The 27684-nt window shown below is 41.6% G+C and overlaps 1 protein-coding gene across 6 annotated transcripts; it reads right to left on the reverse strand.

Moving 5' to 3' along the window:
* Positions 1-5985: 5985 nt before the first annotated feature.
* RRAGD (Ras related GTP binding D) lies at positions 5986-27684 on the reverse strand. 6 transcript variants are annotated; one of them, XR_014317189.1, is made up of 9 exons: positions 27467-27684; positions 22302-22597; positions 21684-21883; positions 20550-20664; positions 15481-15623; positions 13691-13839; positions 9956-11836; positions 9660-9740; positions 5997-6245 (listed from the first exon to the last, which is right to left on the reverse strand). XR_014317189.1 is itself a non-coding variant. In XM_082756940.1 (7 exons), exons 1-7 carry the CDS (start codon positions 27639-27641, stop codon positions 11685-11687), a joined length of 1230 nt encoding a protein of 409 aa, XP_082613066.1. In that variant the 5' UTR covers positions 27642-27684; the 3' UTR covers positions 7259-11684. The 6 variants fall into 6 exon arrangements, 1 of the variants encoding a protein (XP_082613066.1); XR_014317190.1 differs by having other exon boundaries at positions 6001-6245; positions 10635-11836; XR_014317188.1 differs by having other exon boundaries at positions 5986-6245; positions 9660-11836.

Here is a 27684-nt window from a genome sequence, read left to right on the forward strand (position 1 = left end):
CGTTTGCTTGCTTACCACGCAAGTCTAAAACAGTGCCACGCACCAATTAGTTTAGGCAAGAATTACCAGCAAAAGCAAAGCTCAGCCTGATGGGCAGATCCCCCTTCCCATGTCACAGGGCCAGAGGAATTTTTGTTTGCATCTACAATTTTGGTCTCTCAGCTGCCTGGTAACAGCCACAATCCACTTGGGATAGCACTTGTAACAACTTACAGCTAAGGAAATGCATACCAAATTAAAGAGTTCATGTTCTCAGCAGTCTCAGTTTCACTTTAATTCCCTGCGAATGAAGAAACATGTCTGAGCTTTTACGTGCTTGTCTTCAACAACATGAGCTTGACACCCTTGTTTCTAGTTCAGAAATTCTCCTTAATTTTGTCTAGGCTACTTTTATATCCCTTTCTTCCACATGAAACTAATTTTTGGTGCGTTTTGATGTCGTAGTTCTCTCTTCCCATTTCCTTCTTTGCTTGAACAGCAACAAAAAACAGTTGTAAACCAAAAAAAAGTTGCATACAGATAATGCGGAGAATAATACACAGTTGCATACCTCCTCGCATTCTCAGCATTGCAAAATAAGGTGTTACACCTCCCTTTCCTGTTCTGTTGTGCAGTGACATTGTGGTAAGAGCAAAAAATAAAAAAAAAGTAACCTGACTCCATCTTACTGAGTAAGTGCATTTTCAAAAGGGAAATGTGAACTTCCTTTTTACAGGGGGAAACTCTACGAATAACGAGTAAATGACGTGTAGCAGAAGGGAAGGAATGGCTTTGGGATTCCCTTGTACTCCAAAAGCACCCCATGGGATATTTAACGGCCAACAAGTCTCGGTGACATCTCAGCTTTTCTCATTAACAACGGCTGACACAGCTTCCTGAGACAGTGAGCTGAATGCCCTGGGTGTCACGTTTAGGAACCATTTTGGTCATTTCTAGCTGTTATGTCCCGTCTTTCCTCACTTGTCCGAGCCACCTTGCTGTGCAGTGGGAGGGCTCTGGGACTCTCTGGGACTAAATCTTGCCCTGCCTCAAAACAGCAGTAGTATTTTGCACTCAGAAATCTGGAATTCTCTGTAAAAAGAATTCGGGATCTACTTTGATAGGAGGTATTTCAAATAATGGCACAATAATGTGAATAATGGCATCAATTGAGGAGTGATACATCCTAGAGCAATACATAGAGATTATAGAGATATATACTAGAGCAATACAGAGTTCAGCTTTCTCTCCTGGGCTCTGGTTTTGAACCTGGCAGCGATGTAATTTTATGTATTTCGAAGAGGAAGCACCTGTAGCTAACATGAAACAGGGTTTTTTAGCCCAAAATAGAAACACGGTCACTGTGACTACGTAGCAGCTAAACACTATTGAAAATAAGCTGAACAGACATAAACGTGAAGTAACAGAAATTCACTGACGGGTTGTATGTTTTTTCCATTTAATTAAGCGACATCACGGCCTGTTCTGGCGCTGGGCAATCACGTGAAATCCCACAGAGCCAGCAGCAGGAGACTGCTTTTATTTCCAGACGTATTACACAGCTAGCAGTCTGGAATGACAGACAATGAATGCTGCCAGGTGCCACGGTTTTGAAATCCCTGATACCTGCGAGGCGGTGTTGTAACTCAGTGCACGGACAGAAATCTGGGGCTTAGCTCCCCAGCTGCTTGTGGCAGACTGGGAGCAAGCAGTGCAGGGCTCTGGCACAGTCAGTGTTGCCAACACAAAGAGTCAGCTTCCCTCCTCTTCCTTCATGTGACCACTAATGCCCTGTCTCCGTTTGGGTTTGTGTTTTCACCTCCCTTTTGTTTAGGCTTTTGCATGGAGGGGCCATTTTGTTCTGGAACATTTTTTCTTAAAACAAAACGCCAAATATAGTAGCAAAACTGCAGTCGAATCCCACGCGCTAACAGCACTTCACATAAGGCAGCTTGTATATCCTGTCAGATGATCTAACTTGGTGAAAAATTAAACATGCTCAGCTGAAGCGTATGGAAACTGAAAGTTTGCCTGACCACTGCTACGACAAATATTTCCATATTTAATACTGTGCTAAATCCTTGCAGACAGATTTTATACAACCCTCACCAAACTGGTTACAGAACAGCTAGAATAATCAGCTTTGACAAGTCAATATATTAAAAACTGCTTGGCTTCAGTAAATCCTTACAGTGAGGCACGCCCTCAGTTTGACAAAAGAACCACCACTAATTTCTAAGATGTATTTAATTTCTAGTTTCTAAGAAAAATGTTTTTGCTCATGTTTCTAAGTACTTTTCTGCAGCTGTGAAGTACTGAACTGTTTTTCTTTTGGATGAAAGATGCTGAGATGGCCACCTAGCTTCAGAGCAGAGGAACATACCCTTCTGTTGCAAAAGATGCTACAGCATTAACGACAATCATAACACATGATAAAAGGCAGAGTTCTTCAAATGCAGCCATTCTTACTCTGAAAGAAAGAGCGTAAATGTGGGCAGAACTCCCCTGGACAACTGCAGATGATGGATAAACATTTCTGAGACTACCAGAGGCTCGTTGTATGGACAGTGGAGAGAACCAGGAACATCTTTAGCTCAGTTAATCCGACCAGAAACAGATGTTAGATGTTGATCCAGTGAGTAACACGTTAAAAGTTAATGGAACCGGGGTTCTTCGCATTATACAAAGGGGGCTTAGGCAGCCTAATGCTATAGATAGTTAGGTATCTTCACATGTATGCATAGCTGTATATGATATACATAGCTCCCTATATCTGATACAAATGCATTTCCCTTCAGTTTAGAAGAATTACAAACATTTAACTTATTTTTAACTGTAGGACTCCTGCTGAACTAACGTTAAAGGGCCAAGAAGGGAGTTCAGCAACCTGGGATGGGGATCACGAAGTTCTGCATGCGGAGTTGGGGGAAGATGGACTCCAAGAAGTGTGAGTTACTCCTGATGTCTCTCTCTCTTGTATATTCTTGTAGACCTTAGGGAATTAACTGGCTAATATGGCATTAAACTATTATTTATTTATCTGTGCAGGCCATGTAACTGTGTGAGGTAAGCTATATTTCAAAGGCGTATACTGTACATTAAGTGAATGCTTAAAGCCAGTTCGTAGTGGTTTTTATATGCTTTGTATGCTACCTCATAAATTCAGCTACAAATCATTTCTTCTAAAGAAAGCCTGAGATCACAGAGGAAAATATAATAGTCCTTTGTGTGAAGCATTCATACCCTTCTTTCACAAACTCTCAAAACGTAGACGAGTTTGCTTCATTTATAATGCTACCCCTTCGATGCAGACAGTTGGCTGCAGAATCAAACGCTAATGGAATTAAGGAATATAATATTCCTGTGTCTGCCTTAACAGTGGGAACTGCTATGACTCACTTGGAGGAGAAATCATCATTGTGCTCCTTGATGACTAATACAGCCTTAGCTTTTAAATCCTTTCCGTGAATTCGGACCTGGTAAATCGGGATACCAGCGCACCTCCTCCTCGCTGATAAAACGAGCGTAGCGTTGTGTAACAAAGTGCCCTGTAATAATTACACAGATGCACTGAACTTCTCAGGAAAGCAATTACTGCCTTTTCATCGAGCCTAGTTCTAAAACAACTATCTCACAAAACTGGTGGCTTTGCCAACTGATTTTTAATTAGCGTTATTTCAGAAATGGAACAAAGAGAATGAGGGAAGAATTTACCAGATCACTGTAAGCACTCAGGCAAGCAAATGCCTGATGAGGATCATCAGTGACGAGTTTGTGGAGTATCTTACAGTAGCCAGAGACATCAAAATGAAGATGAGACATCAAAATAAAGGCACGCTGATTACGTTATCACCTTTTTGTTCCCCTGAAGAATGAGGCAAATCACACCTGTCACTTCACTCGCTCCCCACTGGCACCATAGTTGTAATAGTTCAGATTGTTTCCTGGTTCAAAATAAACCTGCAAAGGCGTATGTCAAAGCTAAAGCTGCCGAGCGACAGCTGTGCACGACTCCTGGCTTCACCAATCTACCTATTAGATTCAGTAAGTACAGGTAATGGCAGAAATTTTCTCTGGTTCATATTCTTTACCCTGAAAATTGCAGAGAGAGATGGATAGTTGGCAAGTAGATGTGAACTGCTCCAATCTGAAATTGTTTTGTTCCTATGCCACTGCTAAGGGAGAAAATGCCAGGCACAGCTCTTGACTCCTTCCACACAGCCAGTTTTTCGTGAACTCTCCTCTTCAGGCCCAAGCACAAGCAGAGAGTTACTTTTCCTTTTCGCCACGTGTTCATTATGTGAACTGCTCCCCATGCCTCTTCGCTTTAACTGACTCCCATAAGCCTCCTGCTGGGAAGGGAACATCTGTCTTTACAAAGCAGCCAGAGAAGAAACAGTCAGGATTACCTCTGGTGGACTGCCATCAAGCAGTCCTTCTATCCCATCCATTCCAGAAATGCTCCTTGGGACTCTGACGTGAACTTCTTGCACGTACCTGCCCGCACACAAGCACTTGCATACAGCCACTACTGACTCAGCAATGCCAGTAAAGGATTTATGAGCAGGCGCTTAATTAAAAGCTCCTCAAAAAGTGTTTTACAACCAGTGTTAAGGATGATTAAAGCTTACTATGTCATTAACCAAGATATATTTAGTTATCAGATGTCTGCCAACCCCATCCAGGTATCTGGGACACCCAGGAGTTTCTCAGGTGGGCAGTGGAAACCCAGGGCTTGATTCCAATGCACACACAAGCATCTGATGTCACATGAGGAACCTTATGGTACGCAAGACATCCATGTAAGCAGAGAGGTACGATATGGGAAACTTAGAGGATACTGGTGCTGCCCTGAAGGAGGCAGTAGCTGAAGGCCATAAAGCACTGGAAATGGCATGAGAGACCTGTAGGGGCAGCTGGACTAAATCCCTGATCATAAAGGTCAAGAGAGCCTAGAGAGAGGCTCTGCTGCCCAAATGTCAATTTCTACCACCTGGACAATTCAACTTCTCTCAGGGCTCCAACCCACTGCATTAACGTGACTATTTACTCGACTGCCTACTACTAACAGGCCACCTCCTGCTGCAGTTCCCGCTGTTTGGGTGGTTCTGATGAGGTTCGGAAAGATAACACCAATGAAAAGTTACAAGCCACTAGACCAAAAAAAGAGCCAGAGGTCAGTCTGGTGACGTTGGGTATCAAGGTCTGGTACAGTCTCTTGCAAGGGGAGGTGAGCATGTTAACGCTTAGCCTAGTAACTTCTAGCTATCCGCATTAACCATGACATGATTACACTTTTAAATTGTGTATACACACTTGTAGAGGTGGTGTTCTCTTGCACGCCTACCACTGTGAGTTGGGGGAGTGCAGACTGGCAGAGGATGCAGACAGCAGGGGGATTTTGTTACTCTGAAAGCAGAATAACAAAAGCAGAAAACAATTACGCAGTCTGTTGTTGTTGTAACTTTTGAAAATTGAGATTTATAGCTTGGATTTTACGGGGACTACTACTGGTAGCAATATAAAGGGGAGGGAGGGAAGGGGAATGAGCTTCTCCCACCCTGAGGAACCTTTAAGGATGCCCTCAGTTCATAGCAGCGGGAAGCTTTGAAGGGTGGGGGTGCGCTGAGAAAAGCAGGTAAGGCATTCATAAGCTGTCAAGAGAACACTGAATTTAAAGCCAATGCCCAAGTTTTTGCATTATGGGCTTTATGACAAACTGCACAACTTGGAACAATGCCTGCTGGTCTACAGGTACAAAAACGTGGAACTGAAATATGAAATTACTGAAGGAACGGGACTGGAAACAGTGCTGAGCAAGAGGAACAGGACTGGAGGGGCTGAGCTGACTCGTGTGTCCCTGCTGCAGAGAGCTTGCGTTCAGCACTTAGGCTGTGAGAGAGGAGTTTGATGAATGGCATACTGACAGCTGGCAGAAGTTCAAGCAGCTGTGAAAGGAGTATTGGAAAAGACAAAATTTGTGGATCAGATTTGACTCACCAGAGGATGATTCAATCCTTGAAAAGGGCACTGCAGTGAAGCAGAGTACGGTGGCACCCCCGCGCACGATTTAGAGATGATGTTAGCCCCTGGGACTGGGTGACTTCCTTCTGATTTGGCTCTGCTGGATCACCCCGAAGGCCCATTCCTGTTCTCTCCATATGCTGTTTTGCAAAAGCAGTTGGAACAGATGTTTCCTCCACTCAGATGCGTCTGGTTATCAGCAAAGTAGTCCACAAAAGTGACGTGGATGGGCATGAGCAACACTGGGAAATTAAAGTAGAGCTGATCTAACCCCTGCACACACAGGGAACGTAGCACAGGTCCTAGGGTTCCCGAGCAACACCAGTGCGAAGTAGATGGTGCGGCTCCTAGAAACCCTAGGAGTTTCTGGTGAAAAACTTTTATGTTATTGCTAGGACATCCACAACTCCAACCAGTCAATACTTACTGGAAGCATAACCAACCACCCAACGGTGTATGGGTAACGTGGAATAACAGAAAGCTGAGGAAGGACTAGAGCAGTATTTATCAAGGACTAAGGAAGTGAGTTGGGACTACAGCACTCCCCAATGCCTGCGCTCTCAGGAAATTGATACAGTCCCCACAACTCACAAGCTTTTTCATCAACAAGCTGAGGCTCCTCTTGGAAGTAGCCAGGCTGTTTGCTCTCCCTGCACTGAGCAGAGGCTCCAGAACATCACAGCTCTCTGGATTTGGGAACGGATTTCTACTCTCAGTGTGCTCATACCCATTTTTTTCTCTTGTATTTGTACCTACACTACATTTTAGTTCAGTAGAGTCCAGAAAGGATTTTAGTCCACACCAAGTAGACAGTAAAACCTACACAAAGAATAAATCCTGCTGTAATAATGAAGGCAGCTCTGATACTGTTCTGTAACTTACTTTTGGGATAAAGCTACATGGACCTTTGAGGACCATATGGTGCAACTGAGCTCACGCAGCCCACCTCCACATAGTTTAACGTGCATCCTACTGTGGTAAGCCCATGGTCTTTTTTTTTTTTTTTTTTGGCCAGCATTTTGTGAAAGAAGGCATCTTGGAATATACCATGAAGTGTCTTGGCTTACATACTGCAGGTAAGCCAGTCTTTCTGGTGGTGGTAGTTGGTTTGTTTGGGCATGTTTATACCCACCTATAAGGTACCCAACAGCAGTAATCCCAACCCTTCACAATTTACGCTAGAGCATCTTTAGTCTCAAGGTAAAAAAAAAAAAAAGGGGGGGGAGCAGGTGTGGCATCAGTCTTTTTTTCACTACCTACTGGTACTCAGTAATTCTGAAAGAAATAATCCTTCTGGTAGCAGCTCCTGGTATCACTGTCAGGGAAAATATTCAGCAGAGTATTTCCCCTGACGAGTCCCCAGAAAATCTGTTATGTTATCAGAAATGTTAGTTTTGTCCAAGAGACAACATTAGAATTTTTTTTTTTTCCTTAGACATCTTTATCTATATGAATCTTTTCTTTTTATAGATGTTCCGGAGCCAATTAGGAAATGCTTAAAATGTGACTGCCAGGATAAACTGTAATTTAAGTATGAACCTGTATTTGTGTGGTGTACAAACGCACCCAGATTTCATAAGCATATGTTTTAAGGATGTTAGTAGCATTTAATGGACTGTATGCAACTTAGATTTTTAGTACTCACTATTTTTTCAGTAGATTTTTGCTCAAGACCTAGCTCGTAGCTCCTAATGCTTATAAACCAAAGAAAATAGACCAAGGAGACTGGTTGTCTGACCTGCCTACAATGAAACATCAACATACATCGCAGAGATAACAAAATCAGAAAAGAAATTGCAGAAACAGGGAGAAAGCAAATGAAAACAAGCAATCTGTCTTTTTTTTTTTTTTTTTTTGTCCCCTACCATTTCCAAAAAAGAACCAGAAACAAAAGTATTGAAATCAGCCATTAGAGGATAAGTACAGGACCTAATGTGCAAATATTAATACAGTGGAAAACCAAGTGGGATGTCAAACAGATGTCACCATAAAGAATCAGAGGAGCCTGCAAGAATCCCCCAGACAAAGCTGGGTTATTTCTCATTTCCAACACAGCTGAAATGGTTGATGTGTTTGTCTGTTATTGATAGAGACATCTGAATTTACCTCAATTAACATTTAGAATCCAAACAAGATTTTGCTGTCAACAATCTGATTTCCCTAAAGAACGGGACACAGATAAAGCAGCAGCATCAAAAATCACTATAATAATGTCATGCATATCATTCAGTAGGCAAATGCTGACATCCCATTTAAGACAAAATACCCCAACATTCAATTTAAGACAAAAATAATCTGCCATGACTACTGCAAATCAAAGGGACAGTACATGTGTCATTAAAGCAAACACTTGCTACTGTGTGCCATGACCTGTTTGGGCTTATTTGCTTTAATTCTTCAACTTAAACTGATGTGTGAAATTGGAGGGAGGCTATAGGTCAGCAATTCTGGAAATATACCATTTGAACAATTTCTTCAAAGAAAAGAAACCGCTGCAGTCAGAATGAACTGAGACTTCAGCACAGTACTGCAGTTTCACACGCAAGAGAACGCAGAATTTTAGTTTTAATGAGGAAAAAAAAGTTCCACCACAAAACATGAGATCTCAAATGATGCACTTGAATTCTGCTTTATCAGAGTAGTTTTCTCCTGTTGATTACACTTCCATGCTAATGCACAGTATGTTAGTGTCCACAGAATTTTAAAAAGACGCTTCAGTACTGCAGCATTTTAAATAACTGCTTCCCACTGCACGTTCTGGGATGCATTTTAACTCTTCAGAGAACCCATGTCATTAACTACTCAGGGCTGCTGCCTATAGAGTCTTAGAGACATCCTCAACTACAAGTTGTTTGAATCAATGTTTTAGAGTTATCCAGCTCCTGACTTCAAAGTGCTTGTGAGATACTAAATTGGTTTGGGTTTATTCTAAAAAAGTGTTTCAAAGAAACATGGCTAGGTTAGTAATGCCTCCCCCTGTTTGGGCAACTCAGATGACACTCAAAAATGGAGACTCAAAGCTCACACATTTTGGAAGTATCACACTACTCAGGAACTCTTTACTTCTTGCATGAATTCTAATAAAAAAAAAAGTCTCTCTACATTGATTTGTCAGAATTAGCTCTTAAAGCACATGGGGTATTTCATCCCTTTAAAACTAAAACCTCAATAAAATTTAGAAAGAAAGAGGAAGAGAATGAGAAAATGAGAAAAAAGTTCTTTAAAAGACAAACAAAACAAACCCTTGCATGCCTCAGTGCTCAATCACTTCAACTAGTACATGAAAATCTGAGTCACTAAACAGAAAATTACTCAAAAGTGAAACACACGAGTCATTGCCTAAACTGAAAAACACCAAAGTTAGAGTAAAATTAATGTTTTTTCACATTCTTTCAACTTCATAATTGAACGTGTTTGAAACACAAATCTGAAGAAAATCATTCTTACTCTGATAATATCCAATTAGAAGATTTGTATTAGCTAAAGCCACCTCCACTAAATTATACAACGTAGTCAATGTCAAATTCTTAAGGGAACTTAATGGTAAATGAAAGGCTTAATTAAGTTGATAGTCTCTCTAAGTGCACGGGTATGCATGACTATATAGATCTCAGGGCAAACATGAGAAAACTCCATTCTTTAGGTAGCATTCATACCACAGCCAGTATAAGACACTTTTTAAATGTCTCGTCCAACAAATGATGCACGCTGGTAGCTGTTCTTCATCTCACATAAACCTGAATGGAGGGAAGGGAGAAAAACAGAGATTGTATCACAACGGTGGGTCTCAACAAAACAAAAGACAAATGTGTGGTGGAAAATTCCGCCCTTCAATAGAAGTCCTGGGGACTGGAGAGTTGTGAAAAGGCAGCTCTTACCCACCATTTCTGGGGTGAGCTCTGAAAAGAGCTTTACTTTAACTGAGGGGCACGGTCAGAGAAGCCACACTCACCTACAACAGGTGGTGACAGGACCAAAACCGAACTCTGTATTTTTGAAGTGTTCTGCTTTCATTACAGCTACAGTCATTACTCTTCACACTGCCACCAGGACCAATACTTCTGACTACTCTCAACGCTTCTCACCTTCCTCAGCACTCAGAGCTGCATTCCTGATCAAATCCTACATTATGGAGCCTAGATCCCTCTATTGACTAACAGCTATTTCCAAGAACTCCACGTATACTCAATAGCCTCATGCCAAAATGGCCAACTTGTTCCAGACAGATAAGCAAGTCACGTGTATCAGGCAGCAGTAAAGGGCTTGGAAACTACTGTGTTTTTTTCTTTCGGCAGATGTTTGTGAAGAGAGCCATTGCATTCAGTGCCACGCAGCCCTCCTAGTTCCTATATTCAGTGCAGTATTAGAGCCTCAAGGTCTGTCCATGTGTCATATATAGCATACAGAAACTTTGCATTTGCATTCAAACCACCACTAAATTTAGCCTTGCTCACTGCAGGTTAAACCCTTCCTTTCTCAACAAAAGCCAGCAAACACGGGGAGCTCTTTACTTGCTAGACATGCAGCATTATGCCTTGCCTTAGCTAAGCCAAAACTTTCAAATTCTGTCTCCCAGATGATCAGCTAGGGGCAGATTATTGTAGGACTGAGTAAAGCATAGCTCCCCTTACCCGTTTTTGGTGTACTGCAAGCTGCCTTCCATGCAAGTCAGGCTCTTCCCACTCCCAAGAGCAACACCGCTGGAACACATGTGCAATTGGTTTGCAGTGGGACTGGGGAAAAAAAAAGAGCTCTTCTTCCAACTAGGAACTGAATGGCAGGGTGGAAAGGAAACACGCACAGATTCTTCACTGCACCAGCTGCAGATGTGCAGGCTCTCAAAACAAATTTAGTAATGTAAATTCGACCTTTCAGATACACCACCCTCCTCCGAAGCCTTATAAAAATACCAGTGCAACATAGAGCCATTTTACAAAACAGTTGTCTTTATAGAAAGGTATTTAACTGGTAAATGTGCTGAGGTAAATAATATAAATAGACCCAGAGGGCATTACCAGTGTTATGGAGAACTCTAGATGAAATTTGGCCAAAAACCTGGTTTATAAAAGCTAATATTTACCTACCAGTTATGATCCCTGGTAAGGTACTTATTGCTGTAATACTTCAAAATTATTCTTCAGATTATAAATCAAAAAATATATGAAGTTAGATCTGTATGAATGTTAGGTATTAACTGTCACAAATTTTAAAAGGCCTTGTACCAAGTTTTCTTAATTGTTTACTAACCAATTCGATTGTAGCAGGTAAATAAACTACAGCATACATTTTACCTGACACCATGCATCAAAATCACCATAAAAACTAAGTTTATCAAAGTCCAACTCCACAAGGAAAACATGAAAAAGTGCAAATTATGTACCCAGTATTTCTGTCACAGCTGTTTTTTCTTAATATGGCATGAAAAAGGTTTACAGCATATATTAAGAAAATTCTTACAAGTGTTCACCTCAATGCTTATATATACAACATTTTGCTCAAAGTGCTCACTATATTAAAAAAACTGATCGGATAAAAATATTTAAACAGTGCTTTCTGAACATTCAGGGAAATTCATATAATACATCAGTCCCACTGGTTTTCCTCTCCACGCAGTGCAATGAGATGCAGAAGTCACATCAACTTCATGAAAGTTTTGCTCGCCACAGTCTACAAAACCTCAGTTACAGTGGCATTCTTGGTGTCCCATTGGGAGTGGGTCTCTTGGTTTTTTGCACGTGGCTTTGATGTTTTCGAGATCTTACTACTTTCATTCTCACTTCAAATACTTCTTGTATGGCTTTCCGAAAACAATGGAAATTGTAGTCTATTAATCCTACAGAGACAAAAATGTTTTCCATATTAATAAAGACATTTGCACAAATTTTACACAAATTAAGTAATGACAGATTTGTTTATATTCTACATTTACTGAAATACCACACTCCTCTTTCTCGAAGTCACAATCTGTGAATTTTCTAAGCAATTTTTTCTATGCTAAGCAAAAGTATATTTGATAAATACAAGCAATTCAGTGAGCATTACAGTTCCATGCTGTATCCTGTATTAAATACACATATTAGTCTTAAGAGAAGATACACAGAAGAAGTGCCTTGGCAGATTACAAAGCTTTAACTTAAGAGCATTGGAGAAGTGTTCAGCATGCTACAATAAAAATTATTTCCCAAATTACGGTGTCATTTTGTGACTTTGCATTACATAGGAATTGTGATAAAAATAAGTAGCACCTAGTAGTCAAAGAGTTTTCATTTTGATAATGCACAGGCTTTGAAATGGATACTCGATAGCCATATTCCCAAATAGCAGCCAGTTATACTTCATTTTACACTGTAATTGAAAAATAACACGATAGCTATGTTGTTATACATACATCCATAGTAGGCAGTTAATATTAACCGTGTGAGTGGGTTGAACATGATCCCACAGAAAAGCTGTAAAGCCATATTGGCAGTCACTCCGAAGACTTGCTGGGTGCTACAAAATGTCTAATACAGCAATATACTTTTAGAATTTTGGTACTGGGCTTAGGACCTCGTACAAGGTAATTGCCGTCTTAATTAAGCTTTCTTAAATCAAATACCATAGCGTTTTCCACCTAAATTTCCTTAACAGGAGATGATCCATATTTGAAATGGTTTAAATCCACTATGTCATGCTGATTTACTTTTTTTTTTTTTTTTTTTTTCCCCCCAGGATTTGTTTTCCCTCTCCCTTAAGTTCAGACAAAATATTATGTGGAAGTTTCCAGACACCAAATTTAATCTGCATTACAATACTACAATTATACTGTTAAGGAGTACTGACTACTGCATGGAGAGTCCCAAACTATGTAAATAAAACAATCTGACAACTGTGGACAAAGCCTAATGAGCGTTTGCTCATCAAGGTGTATTTTCTGGAGCAGCCTTTTCAGTGTGTATGCTAAAGTAACATTTCTTAGTGCAGAGATGAGAGGAGTATTGCATTCACAAACACAGCAACTGGTGAATTAATCTCACAAGGAGGGGGAGGTCACAGGCCAAAATGATGGCTCATTCTTCCACTGTTCAGTTTCAGTCTCAGGACATGTGACAGAGGCCAGCAACTCAGTGACCACGACAGTCAGCAGAGTGATAATGAACTAAGCGCTCAGTATTGACCTTGCCCAGGGTCAGATCAATACAACCAAGAACCGTTACACACTTTTAACTGCAAAATATGAAATAGAAAAATATGAAACATGCTTCCCAAATATGCTGCTTTTTAAAAGCCTTCTTTCAAAGAAAAAGCAAGCACGTATTTCTGTCAGCCAGTTTCAGTAAAGTTCCCTTGGTTATGGCACTCAAGCTGTTCCAAATGCATATGCTGGTACCGATAGGTACAAAGCGACGTTAGCCAAGATAAATTGACACGTTCTCCTGTTGCAGATGGAAGCTTTATTGCACTGGATGTAAACTGTGTGCTTTCATACTAGAAAGCTGTCAAATACGTTTATGATTTCATCTTATCTTAATGCCAGCACAAATACCTCGTACTTTCAAACACGTTATGTAAGCTCTATCAAGTTGTACTTACCTTCAATATTTGCTGTACAGCTAGAGACTTTATCAGCTAATGACAATCACACAGTTATGCATTAATTCATTAGTATAAAGTAAATGCAATGCAATATCAGAAAAGGGAAAAATACCTTTTCTCTCAAAGCTTTCTTCTCTGACGAAGCAAACAAGAGCAAGGAATTTTGTCACCTCTTTTAAATAAAGGACAGTTGTATTGTTCAGTTTTATGATTGCCATTGATTCTTTGTCATAAGGAGTTCCACTGCCATCATCTTTAAGCCTAAAGGGCAATATTCAAACAAACAAACAAGGTAAAACACCAGGTGTATTAACAAATGTATTTCCATATTGGTTCTTTCACCCAATAATCTCAAATTTTAAGACTTTTTTTTTTTTTTTTTAATCTTTCACGGAAACTCTTTTCTAAGCCACCCACTATGCAAAAACTATGTAAACTACATAGGCGCAGAGATTAAATAATTTATCCAAACACACAACAGATCTTAGATCTGGGGCTAGAAATCAGATTGCCAAGTACCTGAACTGGAGCCCTATTTTTTGCAAACCATTTACTACAAGGCTGTCTGCCTTCTTTTATTCAATGCACTGCATTACAACTTCATCTAAAACACGTGAACCACTAAATCTGTACTGATAATTCCAAATCCAACAACCTTGCTTAAGCAGTGGCAGCTGACTGATAATTTAAGCCATCATGAGACCTTCCTCATGAGACACATTGGCTTTTGCAGCATCATATCATGAAGAGATTTCTCTTTCACAGATGATGCCTCATGATGATCACTGTATTAGCTTTGGACCTTGTAATTTTACCTTCATTCCTGAATGCACACACAGATCTTGTTAAATGGGAAGTTATCATCAGTCTCCCAGAATAGCTAGAGTTAATAATATATTAAAATAGCAAAATCCACAGATGCTCCAGGAATGAAAAACAAGAAATTAATTCTAGTGTCATATCTTCAGTCTATACCTAAAAAACGTGACAGATTTCTGGTGGCAAACGCTACACGATCACACAAAGTCAGTGGCAGAGAGACATTTTGGGATTACAGTGCCCCCCAGGTGATGTTGTGCAGATAATAATTAAACGCAGTCATTTGAACTACACAGCTGTATCTTTGTATAAAAATAAAAAAGCTACAGAGTCAGAATCCTTCACTGCACACCTCTCGAAAACACAAGTTCTTGTACAGTTACTGAAGTGACCAAATCCAGTATCTGAAAGATACACAACTTTAAAAGTTTTACAGAGGTATTGAACAATTTGTTGTTCAAGTTCTGATGTTTGTTGTGCACCTCCACCTCATACTTTCTCTAAGACTGCAACAAAAAACTGGTAGGAATCCCAGACTAACAAGGACTACCACGCTTTTATAAGCATACTGCGGATTAGCCCCCAAGTAATGCACTAATTCTTAGTGTGCCCCCGCCTGCCTCAGGAGCAGCTGACATTGCACTGAAGCAAGCCATAAACACCAATAGAACTTGCAAGGAGCGGAGTAAGCTACTCCAGGAGTTCTCCAGTTGCTAAAGGATACAGAGGGGAAGCTGAAAAATACCAACATAACACAGGGAAGAGAGGGCAAACAATTGAAGGAAGAGTGAAGCAGCTCTCTGCAGTAGAGACCACTAGCTATTAAAGTAAACAAAACTACTACAAAACTACTCACCACTCCTTCCTACAAAAAAAAAAAAAAATACATAGAAAGAGGAAGGTCCTCACATGAGACGCTGAACAGGGAACAGTTTGTTGCTGGCAGTTGATCTGCACCTCAGAGGCCTGCCATTTCCTCCTTCTCCCCTGCCCTGATAAATTACTCCTCCTCGTTATTGTTTACACCCACAGCATTCCAATTTTGAGATCAGATTCCATGAAAGACGTTAACAATTTACTTACCCATATATACACGAAATGTCAATCACAACATCTATCATATCACAGCAGAGCTCGTAAGTTTGCATATCCACTGGAGTGCTATCCGTTGCAATGTAGATCTTACTGACTACATCAAAGAGAAATGCTTTTTCGATCCCAGAATTCTATTAAAAGAAAAAAGAAAAAGAAAATGTAAGCCACATCTACAAATTACTACCAAGCTTTTTTTTTTTTTGTTCCCCTGCTTGCCTACTATACAAAAAGTTAGGCTGAGTAAGCGGGAGTTAATTTGCAATCAAGCTCATTTTCAAAGACCTTTAGAGCACTGAAGTATTTGTAGCAAGCTGTAATGGCTGAAGATCTTTCAATGTCTCTGCCTCTGAGCCAAGTCAGACTCCCCAGCTTCCTCTCTGGAAAGCATCTGGATAAATTACATTTATTTTCAGTGAAAAATGCAAGACCAAGATTTTGGCTTCTTGTTTCTGATTGTGAGAATGGACATAAAAAGAAAACTGAACACGTAAGCTGATGGAAACAATGAAAAGGAAAAGTTGAGGACAAAGGAGGCAGTAGGAATCAGGAACTAATTCCTCCAAGAAAATGAGAAGCAGTCTCATCAGGGCCTGTAGCTGTTCTACTGCCTTGTTCCTTAGATCTTTTAGGATCATAGGAGAAAGACCACTGTTTCGATAGCACTCTTTCATTTTTCATGTGGAACTGGGGGTTAAAGTTATTTTTATGATGTCAAGGCTTGCTAGTACTACAACATCTACGCTCCTGTCATCCTGCCAAGTTGATCAAGACTCTCCATGCTGAAGCTGTATCGTATTTGCAGCTCTCAGAGGCTAGGCAGGAATGCTAGTTGTTTCAGCTCATACCCTTTGTGCAGATAAGGTAAACTATCGTAAACCTCTCTTTCCTGGAGGGAGAAAAAAAAGGAAAATGTGTACTGTTTAACTGAAAGCCGCAGCTTTGCTTGCTGATATCAAGGGTTTGCACCTGGGCAGCTGTCCCAGGATGAACACAAAGGACAATTTCCCAGTATTGCTAAAGCTCAAGCTGACATACATGCTTCATAATCCAAATACACAGGAAAAGAATCCACTTTCTCCCATCAAACAATATTTTTTCCCCATATATGGACTTCCCTTTCAGTATGGTTTGGGACTGCTGCCACAGCAGTTTTGTAACTGTCAAAAACACTCTGAAAAGCCATAACAAGTTTTATTAGTTACTGTTTCCTTTGTAGTTACAGAAATTTTCTTTTCTTTATTCTTTCTTTTCTAAGTGAGCCATTTAACACCTAATTAAGAGACTAAAAAGTAACCCTCACACTTTCCAGTTCCTCTGAAATAAGCAGAAAGATTCTGGCCCCTGGTATGCCATTGTACATTGATCAGCATTACTTTGGATATTTTCATTTTAAAGTTTAATTCTTCTACTGCTGGACACACAACTAAGGTTGGAAACACCCGTCAATAAATCAATAGCAGTAACAGATTACATTCTTGCAGTTCTTTATGGAACTTCATGTATGGCCCATTTCTGTAATTCATTAATAAAAAAATAACTTTTCAAGACAAAGTACACCCTCTGGATACCTTATGTCCAGGAGCTGAAGCACACAATATACAAGGAGACTCTGAGAGAACAGGGTTTGTTCACCCTGAGGAAGAGAAGGCTCACTGCTGTCTACAAATACCTAATGGGAGGATGTGTGGAAGGCAACACATCTCTTCTCCAAGCTACGGTGTCAAAGGACAAGAGGCAAAAGAGCTGAATTCGGACTTGATACAAGACAAAAAAAATGTTTTTTGGCATGAGTGATCATCAAGCACTAGAAGCATGACAACCTGAGAGGTTGTGAAGCTTCCATCCTTGGACATACAGATAAAAAAAAAAAGCTGAACAGGACCCAGCCATATCCAACCTGCTCTAAGTACAATAGTACTGAAGTGACAATATTGTAGCAACTAACAATGAGAGGTGGCATACCCATCTCAGAGCTCTAGCAGCTGCAGCTTGTGTGCACTTGCAGTGACAGTTTAAAAGGTTTGCATCTGGAGAAGTCTGCCATGCCAGCGGTTACACGTGCTGGTAGCTCGGCATCCTAACTTAAACCATCATTGTCTTTAGCTGAAACTAATACATTGTGGTGGGATTTGCTGGGAAACCAGCACGCATTTGCTTCTGTCAAACTCTGTATGGTGACAGAAACCTCTGTGAAAGGGTAGGACGGGCTGGCAGTATCAGTGACCACTGAACTGTACCCACATGGCCTCACTGATTTCGTTTGTCAGGGTTTATATTACGCCTCTAACTACAAAAGCAAAGAATTTGTCAGAATGTTTATGAGGAAATTTCTCAAGGAAAAAAAAATACCAGTACAAACAGTGATTATGAAGTCATAAGAAGTCAGGAAACACTGAATAAAAAAATAAAAAACAATAAAAAACATTATTCAAAGAGACATTATATTATTAACAATCAGGGAAAATGACAGTATGAAAGCAACTGTTAGGTTGGGTAAACAAGCCTATCCCTTTCCTTCTTTGGCCCTAATATGTAGTTTTGAAATGCACCTTAAGGATATCACTAGTCATTTGTAGAGAGAAATGAATTTTGGACAGTTAAACAGGTTTTGTGGGAAACAGAAGATTTCGTGTACTATAGCTTAATTTACAGATTATTAAATTGTTAAACAAAATTATACTGAACTTTATATTCACTGTGATAGCTTACCGTTTTTAACAGCACTTAATAAGAAAAATCCACATTCCCATGTCACACAACCTGACGGCTTGCTAAGGCCATAGGAATAATAAATAAATAAATAAATAAACAGACTTTCCTCTCTAAGAAGCTGGTAGAATGTTAGCCAAGATTTACATGGGTTCTGAATGCCAAACCACCTATTGCTTCACATTTTACAGACAGTTAAGACAAAAAAACATGTAGCAGCAGTATTAGCATGCTGATGGATGCTCAAATATACAAGCTGTACGAGCTAACACACTGTGCCACTGTAAAAGTGGTGTAAAAACCTGAGGTGAACTCAGGGGTGATCGTAGATCTATTTCTGTAGTCACCAGCTTTTGTGTTGGAAGTGTTCGTGGCATAAATGAAAGCACATCCTCATGAATGTTGCTACAACTCGCACAGGAACACCAACACGCCCACACTGACACCCGACACACTGGCTTCCCGAGGCAAGGCATGACCAAAATCTGTGTCAGGATTCCTAACCTGACTTGTTGTCAGTAAGTTGCTAAAGTAAAGAGGCGCCCACTAATGCTACGCTGGAGGAAGATGTTTAGTCTTCCGAAACTTCTCATTAAATCGAGTCATTCCAAGTCTCCTGTCTACAGACACAAGATGCTCCTAAAAACAGAAGGCAAGCGCACTGAGGACACAGCGATGCGGCGATGTCTTGCTCTACGCCACTACCAAACTGGATTATGCTCTATTTGGAGCATACAAACAGAGTCTGAGACTCCTGCCCTTACCGTGTAGGGGAAATATCTCTCTCAGAAGCACTTCTCTGAACTTCCCGTTCATTTGAAAGAGTGGCTCCTCCTTACCAATTACATCTGATATTTTACACGTTATGGGACCCTCCTCATGCATGCCCCAGACGCACAAGCAACTGCCATCATCCAGAAAACTGCTCCTGCCCAATTCATGTAGTGGTTTGGTACAAACTCTTCAGCTCCAAACGGCAAGGAGACCCCATAAAGAGATCAGGCTCCTGGCATGAGTGACCGGGGTGGCTCTGGCACCAGGACAATTACCATTCAGACAACCTCCTCGTTAATACTGTGCAGCATATTCAGAATAATATCAAATTGCTCCAGAGCTATAATCATCCTCCTTTCATTATTTTTCTATCCTAAGTGGCTGGATGATAACTGGCGTACAGTCCAGCCATTTTGGTGGAACCATATCTTTGCAATAAAACCTTCGTTATGAAATGTCATCATCAATTGCCTAATAGTAAGAAAATAAGCTTTGGAAAGACATTCCTAGCTCCCCCATTTCAGCAGCACATCCAACTCCCTCTCCCTCAATTTTCACACCCCACACTGAGAAACTGTGAAGTCTAATTTTATCTTGCAGGCTGTTGAATGCTATTAAGTAAGTTTCATTACTTCAGAATCACAAAAAGGCAAAACAAAACGCCTTGCTTGGACACTGAAGTTTGACAAATTAATGCCAGATGCAATGTGCAAAATCATAGTGCTGTGAGAAGAAAAGGTGCCATTTTTGGAGCTGGATCCATGACCACCAGAAGGAGTTCCCCTTTTTCACAAACTACTGACTGTGTTCGCCTTTCCTCATGGCCACATGTCCCCATCTCTTATCTTGTGCCCAAAGACGAGCGTGTTGGACTCTTCCATTAAAAGCTTTTGACTAAATTAAACCATCAGAAGAACCGGACAGCCTTCTGCTGCGTGAGCATGTGTCAGAGTGACTCCAGAAGGGAACAGGCATGTGTCACAACCAGCACAAAGAGGTAAAGGGAGCACACGGCCAGGAACAGTGGAACAAGCAATTACCTCCACAGTGGTAACAAGCCATTACACAAAGCTCCCTAACTGAGCTCAGGAGTAACTGTGGAAGCTGTGAAAGCTGTCATGGCCTCTACCTCTAAAAACATTAGGATGAGAAGATTTTCTTGAGAGGTAAACTTCAAAGTAGAATTAATTCTAGGAAGTACCATAGCCAGCTCTACATAAGAGGTCAGACTAGATGATGCTCCTTTAAGAATTTATCTGCACAAATTCCAAGTAGCACTTAAGCAATGCATGCAGCACAGACCTTTGCAACATTCACCTGGATACATGAGCAGAAAAGTGATGGCTGCTAACCCACTGTCGTTTTCCCTCAGGAAATACTAAGTCTCAGCAGCACTGTTAGACAAATAGGGAGGTGAGGCCTAGCTGCAGGTGGGTGCCTTCCATCTAAGCTTTGATCATTTCTCTGAAAGCTCACAGTGTTCACAATCTCTCAGCAGGCAGTGAACAGAACAGCTGAACATGCAATGTTGGACATAGCTAGGTCTACAGACAAAGTATGTAACAAGTACTTACTGAAATAAAGATGTTAAGCAGATTTTCCAGTGTTGGGAGCTGTGGAATCAGTTTCTGTACCACTTTGCTAAATGCTTCAAATATAGAATGATCATATATGCTTGTCAGATAAAAGCTGGAAAAAAACGTCACCACATTTTCCTTTTAGCCACATACTGTGAACACGATGTACCTTTCATACTACGAGTGAAATGAAATATTGTCAAACAGCAAGTGCCTGCAATTACACAATTACCCCTTGTGATAAAGTCACATGTTATGATTGAAGCACAGGACTTCATACAGCAACTAAATTCTCAGGATTACGCTTGGCATGGGTCTACGCATCTCTACACGACAAAAAAAAATAGACACTGCAAATTAGCACCTGATGGAGAACTTCATGATGCAACTCCCACCTTGGTAACCTTAGGAAAATATTTTTCAAATTGCAGGAGAGGAACATTACTGAATAAGTCTGTTGTGACTCACTTTTTGAAAGCTGTGGTCCAATTTAACAATGCAACAACACCATTTTTTATGAGCGCATGAGGTGGCGTGTCAGCAAAACAGGTCTCTCTGCTTACATGAGTATTTTTACTTGGCTTTAAGGGCTAAGGATGACATGAAAACTTCATGTTGCCTAGTATCCCGGTCTGCATCAGTCCCTTGTTTTTAACTACTTGCTCCAATAATCTGCTTTAACACCAGACACAAGGAAAAGAGAGAACACCTGTTTTCCCAAGTGGCTCTGAGAAGGCCAAAGCAGTGAGGACTAGTGGTTGGGAGGGGGCTGCGAGGCAGAGGAGGGGTTTTGAAGGAGACAAAAGTGATGTAGACAGCATCTACACTACCAGCTGGTTCCACTGCCCATGGTTCTTACTTCAAGACGGCAGCTGCAGCAAAAATACTGGTAGGACTTCGGCATATTTGTTGTGCTTTTAGGCACTTCCCCTCCTTATCTTGCCTTCCAAGGCAACACTCAGAAATAAAATACTTTGTTTGGCTCAGCTCAAATACAGTATCTGTGACTAATTTTTTCCTCCGTATGTCAAAATCTCGTTTCCTACTACTTCAAGAGAATGCAAAATAGTAACTTGTTAAATAAACTGCTTTTCTTCAACTTAAGGCTCTTTGTACAGCAGCTTTTCTCACCTGAGGTGGATTTTCTCCAATCCAGCATCTGCAAGGTCATCATTTGCCCTCTGGTGAATATCTCTTTGCGTTTCAATCTTGTGATCATCAGATAAACCATCCACTTTATGGATAAAGATTTCAAAGTTGATGTCTGGATTCACTTTATAGGCTCTGGTCACAGTAAGATGCAGCCGAGCTAATGCTTCCATGTAATCATCCTAATGAAGGAAAAATAGAAAACCTAGGAAAGTTCTTTAAAATAACTGAAATTTTACAATAATTACTTTTAGAAAATGCTACAGCTCAACAACGAATATCTTATTTCTTATGATAGACAGCAGCCTATATCTAGCAACTGCACCAATTTCTCCCTGTCAGCATTTGGGAGTCTGAACAAGAACCTTCAAATGCTAAAGCAACCTAGTTAACTGTTTCAGACATCTTGCAAAGAGAGACAGACTTAAAAATAACCTAGCAGCTTTTCAAGTTTTAACGATTTTTTTTAATGTGTGTTTGTAACTGTAAGTTATTTATTTTCTTTGAAAAAATCTACACGTTCCAATCTATCTGCCTGTTGCTGAAGGAAGAAAAGACAAAAGTAGTTTAAATGCACCCCCCTCCCCTTTTTCTTCTTACCTGAGAGTCAATAACAAATATCAGTGCTCCAGTGCCTCTGAAAATCATCTCATAGTCAAACGTAGGGTCAAAGAAGTCAATTTGCCCAGGAAAATCCCATATCTGAAAGTTGACGAAGGAGCTGTTGGACACGTCCTCTCTGCAGATCTTGTTTGTGCTCTCCAGGAAGAGGGTCTCATTCGGTGACATTTTGTGAAAGACAACTTTCTGAATGGAAGACTTCCCACTTCTTCTCAAGCCCATGAGCAGGATCCTTGGCTTAACTTCGGTACTGAAGGGATCGTTGAAATCCAAAACTGAATAAAATCATGCAAGAAGAGTAATATATTATAACAACATAATTAGTGACTGCCAGACAATATGTATTCGACATTTTTTTGACCATTTTTATTGGATTTATGCAAATATTGCTGATTTTTAAACTTAGGGAGTGGTCCTGCAGACGTTTTAACTTGGATTCTTTGCCCCTCAGTACACACCATCATAAAACCTACTTCTCACCTGTAACAGAGACTGCAGAAGGTATGATAGCTCAGTTTCTATTGAAAAAAGAATATCCTCTCTAGCTATCCTTGTCAACTGACAGCTAGGTCATGAAAGCAAGAAGCGTGTTTGTGTTAGTTATGTTTGTGTGACTTCAAAAAGCTACATGAAGGTTTCCTTCCTTTAAAAAAAAGGAAATCACACATCCCAGGAGCTATTGGAAGAAGACAACTCAGCAGGCAGACATTTCCTCTATGGGAACTCAAAATAGCACTGAACTCATTTGTAAGGTAAAGATTTCTCCCACAGTTGAATAATTTGTGTTACTTATCAGATAACAGCATCTTACAGACTGTAAGTTTACAGCATATCCCTTGCCTGTGTGTAAAACAAATGCTTGGGAACGAAGTGGTTCAGCTGTGTTACCTGCCCTAATTTGAAACTGGTGTGACTGAAGCAGAACATTTCTGAGTGCTGGGACAGGCTGAACACAGTAGCTGTCGGGCAGGCCTTCTCCCACCTACCGCAAAACAGACTATTCAACGTAACTCAGGGCACTGCGTAATTGTATTTCTTGCTCTTCTTCTGCTAAGGTGAATTTTGAATTGCAAGAAAAGAGAAACACATTTGTTCAAACAAGCATCCTTCCTCTATATGCCCTGCATACTTCCAAGGGATCATTTTTACTCCAAGAGTACCGAAATCCAGAAGCAGCAGCACAGAAGCAGCAGTGTGAGGCTGCCCATTTATCACATAGCCCTGCGGACTGAAGAACGCAGAAAGCTTGGAAGGGTCCTTTGCCCAGGAGAACAGTTTACGCCCACACGCAGCTATCAAATCTGTTCTCACGTGAAAGCCAAGCAGGATGTGCCCACCAGGAATGTCCGGAATCTTGTTTGTGTCCCTTTGTGCCTCCTGAGCGTTTGTTATCCAGGAACTGGGGTTCACAACCGACTGGCGGTGTGCGCACAACATCCATCCCCCTGGCACCACCTGCTGGCTCACGAGCAGCCACGCCACTCAGCGTGAGCCCAGGGCACCCCAGTGACGGAGAGCACAGGCAATTAGGACAGAACTAATTATCTGTAAGATCCTCTGCGTTTTAAATACATTTGCAAGGCCTTGCCAGGTCTTATCACTTACTGTGCTCCTGTCACTTGCCACCTACGGATGCAGCAGTGCACAGATGAAAGCCTTCAAGCAAAACAGCAGCAGGGTGTTGGTAACGCAGCAAGGGACAGGTCCTGCTGATCCACAGGCAGCGGCATTTAGGAAGTAATAAACCCCAGACAGCACACTGCAATATCATCACCACCAATATCATCTTTCTGGGACTGCAAGAAGCACGTGCCTACAATAATTCACGCTTGCAGAGGAATAATAACAGGGATAAAAATAGGACAATCTGACAGTGTTTTATGTTCCGCGGGGCACAGGCTTGTCAAGGAAGCAAACCAGTCACGGGATTTAACAGTTTCTTTCACCCCACTCTCTTCTTCACCCCACAAATTCTCTACAGCTGCCAAAACTATAGCCAATATTTCATTAACATTCATATATCCATACACCCTGCAATTTGCACCTTGACTGTCAGGAGGGAAAATATTTATTCAAGCTTTACAAGACCTGGTTTGAAGAAAATTCTTTATAAAGGCCATTTATATTTCTTTTATAAAGAAGTAATTCTTTATATAAGAAAAACAGCCTTTGGGTCATTGCTTCATTGCACGTTTCAAAGAATGAAGAAACTCCCATTTGCTCTGTCCACACCAGAACTTACGAAGCCCAGTTTGCCATGGATTTGTACTCTGTTTCCCTTCCCTCTCGCCACCACACCACCAACTTCCCCTGCACGTCTTATGACACATCCTCCGAGTAACAGATACGGCGTGCTGTGGCCGACCTGCAGCTAGACACGCGCTGACTGGCTCGGCACAACGTGCGTGTGCTCCGCTCAGCCAAGTGCTGCCGCAGCAAACGTGTGCATCTGCTTGCCTGTCTCTCTGAGGACGCTTTCACTGGGGTCTCTCCTCTCTTCTGAGAGCTAGTTTTCACCACACTTGCATGAACTTTACCGTCTTTGAGGCTTCTTGCCTTCAAATTCTGGTGAAGGTGGTCAGCAGTTCCCAAAGTGCTGACAGGTCATGAGACAAGTAGAAGAGAAGCCAGCTATAAATCATTCCCTTTCCTTTAAGGGATAAGCTAAAAACTCAAGTGTATCTAAAAAAAAAAATATTTTAAATAACTTGGGGCTTTATATTGTTGCTGTATTACATTTTTCCAGGCAGATACATTTTTATCGATCATAATCCTTACTAGAAAGGAATTGCTTTATCCCAAAACCATTGTAAAGAAGCAGAGCTGCAAGTGCAAACAGTTACTAGCAAGCAGAATGCCATCTCCTCTGCTAGTAAGCCTGTTACTTAGCCTTTGTAATTCTGCCAGCTGAAGACAGAGAAATGTAAATTAATATTATCCAAACCTGACTAGATAGCAGTGCTGCTGTAGCACTTTCCTTGGAGAGAGAGTTAAGAGATTACCTTATATGTAAAGGAATTGGATGATGCACTGCCTGCCCACATTCCTTTCCCGAGTGCATGACAACTCCTTCTTTAATTTGCCATAGAAATGCCAGTAGATGTAGCCTTGCAACTCCCCAGACTAGGTTTCTGAGTGAGATTATAATGGGCGTAAGAGAAACACTGAACTGTGCTCTATCCCATAATGGGTAAGATAATTTTCCATCTCATTAGATGAAACACATTTCCTGCTTCATTCACTTTTGCATAGAATAAAAATGTCATAAAATGGCAGTTGCTAACACTTACCAGCAGCCCTTCACATTTCAACTTTTCTAAGCAGCCATTAAGAACAGAAGTCTTGCTGCTGGTTCTAACTCTTCAGTTCTAACTGCTGGTTAGAGGCCAGAGCCTTTGAAGTATTCACAAATTAATTTTAACAAACCCCAAAGCACTTTCCCAACACAAAAGGACTGCAGTTACAGAAATCTGGTCAGGAATTGGGTGATGTCCTTGCTTACGGAGCGTAATTCGTGTGTATTGCAACACGCAGAAGAGCGAGCCCAGCTCTGAAGAGTCGAGAGCTGCACGTAGCAGTCCCGACCTGTTTCACCACGACGCACACAGTATCAATAATCCAACATCTCCTTCACATTATTCAAGATGTTCACTGATTTTTTGGAAACCTGTCCCAAACTTCATATCAATTTCAGTTACTTTTCAGAAGCCTGTGACTATCAGTGCTTCACAGCTGTATGTGAAGGGGATGCTGTGGTGGCAGGTGTACTCTGAGATCTCACCAGTATCAAGGCTCCAGTTCTCAGCTCACCTGCTCAAGCTATGCCAGACCAAAAGAAAAGTTTTTGCTCATTTTATCATGTACAAGATAACAAGCCTGAGTCTGGTTTCAACTCTTAGAGCTAATAATGATTTATGGTAGTTTGTTTTTTTTGACCACTCATGCAATTCAATTATGTTATTCTGAAGTTTTCACCCTTTCTGCACAGAGGAGAACGACCAGTCCCATACTTCCCATTCCTGTGCCTACAAGGCCCATTCATCTCATGGCATTTCCAGTGCTACTGTCTGCAGCTGGGATGCTTGCAGCACCTTAGCATGCTGTCAAAACTTACAAAACACACACTCATACACTGGACATCTTCAGCATTAAAGATGGCCTGAGCCTAAGGAGTTAACAGAAGAAGCTTATATGCAATCACCCATGCTGTACAGCTCCTGTGGGTTTATGAACATTGCCGAAATGCCTGGTGGAAGGAAATTCTTGTGGCCAAAGAAAAACTCGGAACCAGAAGACCTGGCTCTCCCCTGCCACAAGTGTGGCACTCAGCAAGGGTATGACTTGCGGAGTGTCTGAGGAAGTAACCTTTGAGGTTTCCTTGCTTGCAAATATGTTTCAGTGGAGTAACCCATGTGTAAAGTCAAAAGATGAAGCAGTCATTTCAGCTCAGGTCAGAGACAAGAAAGCAGCACAAGGTGAGAGATGGCTAACACGAAGCTCTGAATTTTCCAGCGTGCCCACAAGCACAGATTACATTTTTACTTTCAGGTCTGGCTTCCCCCTTCACTTTCAACAGCCACGCATGGAGGCTGTCCTCCTCGCACTGCCCTTTCCATTATTCCTCTGAAATGGAAGAGAAACGCTGAACTGCGAGGCTGTGACGCTGGATTTGGGACTGCTCACCGTACAGACCTGGGAAGGGCTAGGGCAGAAACTGGGAAAAGGAAAGCCCCCAGAGCCCTGCAGCCCAGTTAGGTACAAAAAAATAAAATAAAAATTAAACGATCCAAATCTCACGCTGCTTTTTTTACCCCTATTTCCCCAGATCCGGAGCTAACAGAAGGCCGGGGCATCCGGAGGGTTAAAATAAGCCTCGCCTTAATCCTGGCCGAGAAAGCTCCCTGCACGGGCTGCCTGCTGCCAGCCGGGACGCACAGGGCTGCTCCTATGAGGCACGCGATTCACAGCGTCACGGTGCCGATTTTTTCAGCATTTTTTTTTTTTTTTTTTTTTTTCTGTTAGCGGGGAGCTGCCCCGGGACGGGGCCTGGCAGGGCAGTGCCGGCCCCGCCGAGTGACAGCCGCAGCTGCGGGCCCGTCCCCGGCAGGCCGCGGCCCCGCGCACTCGCTCCCTCCCTCACTCACACGCCTCATCGCCGCCGCTCCCCGCGTCCCCGTCCGAGAACGAGCCGGCCCCGTCGGCGTAGCCGCCCAAGCCCGCGATCTCCTCCTCCTCCTCCTCCTCTTCTTCCTCCTCCTCCTCCTCGTCCCCTTCTTCCTCCTCCTCCTCCTCCGGCAGCTTCCTCGGCGCCTGGCTCATGCCGGCCGCGCTCCCGCCGCTCCCCCTCTGCCTGCGGGGGGGA

The sequence above is a fragment of the Aythya marila genome (genome assembly GCF_965140915.1).
Source record: "Aythya marila genome assembly, chromosome: 3".
Classification (NCBI taxonomy): Eukaryota; Metazoa; Chordata; class Aves; order Anseriformes; family Anatidae; genus Aythya; species Aythya marila.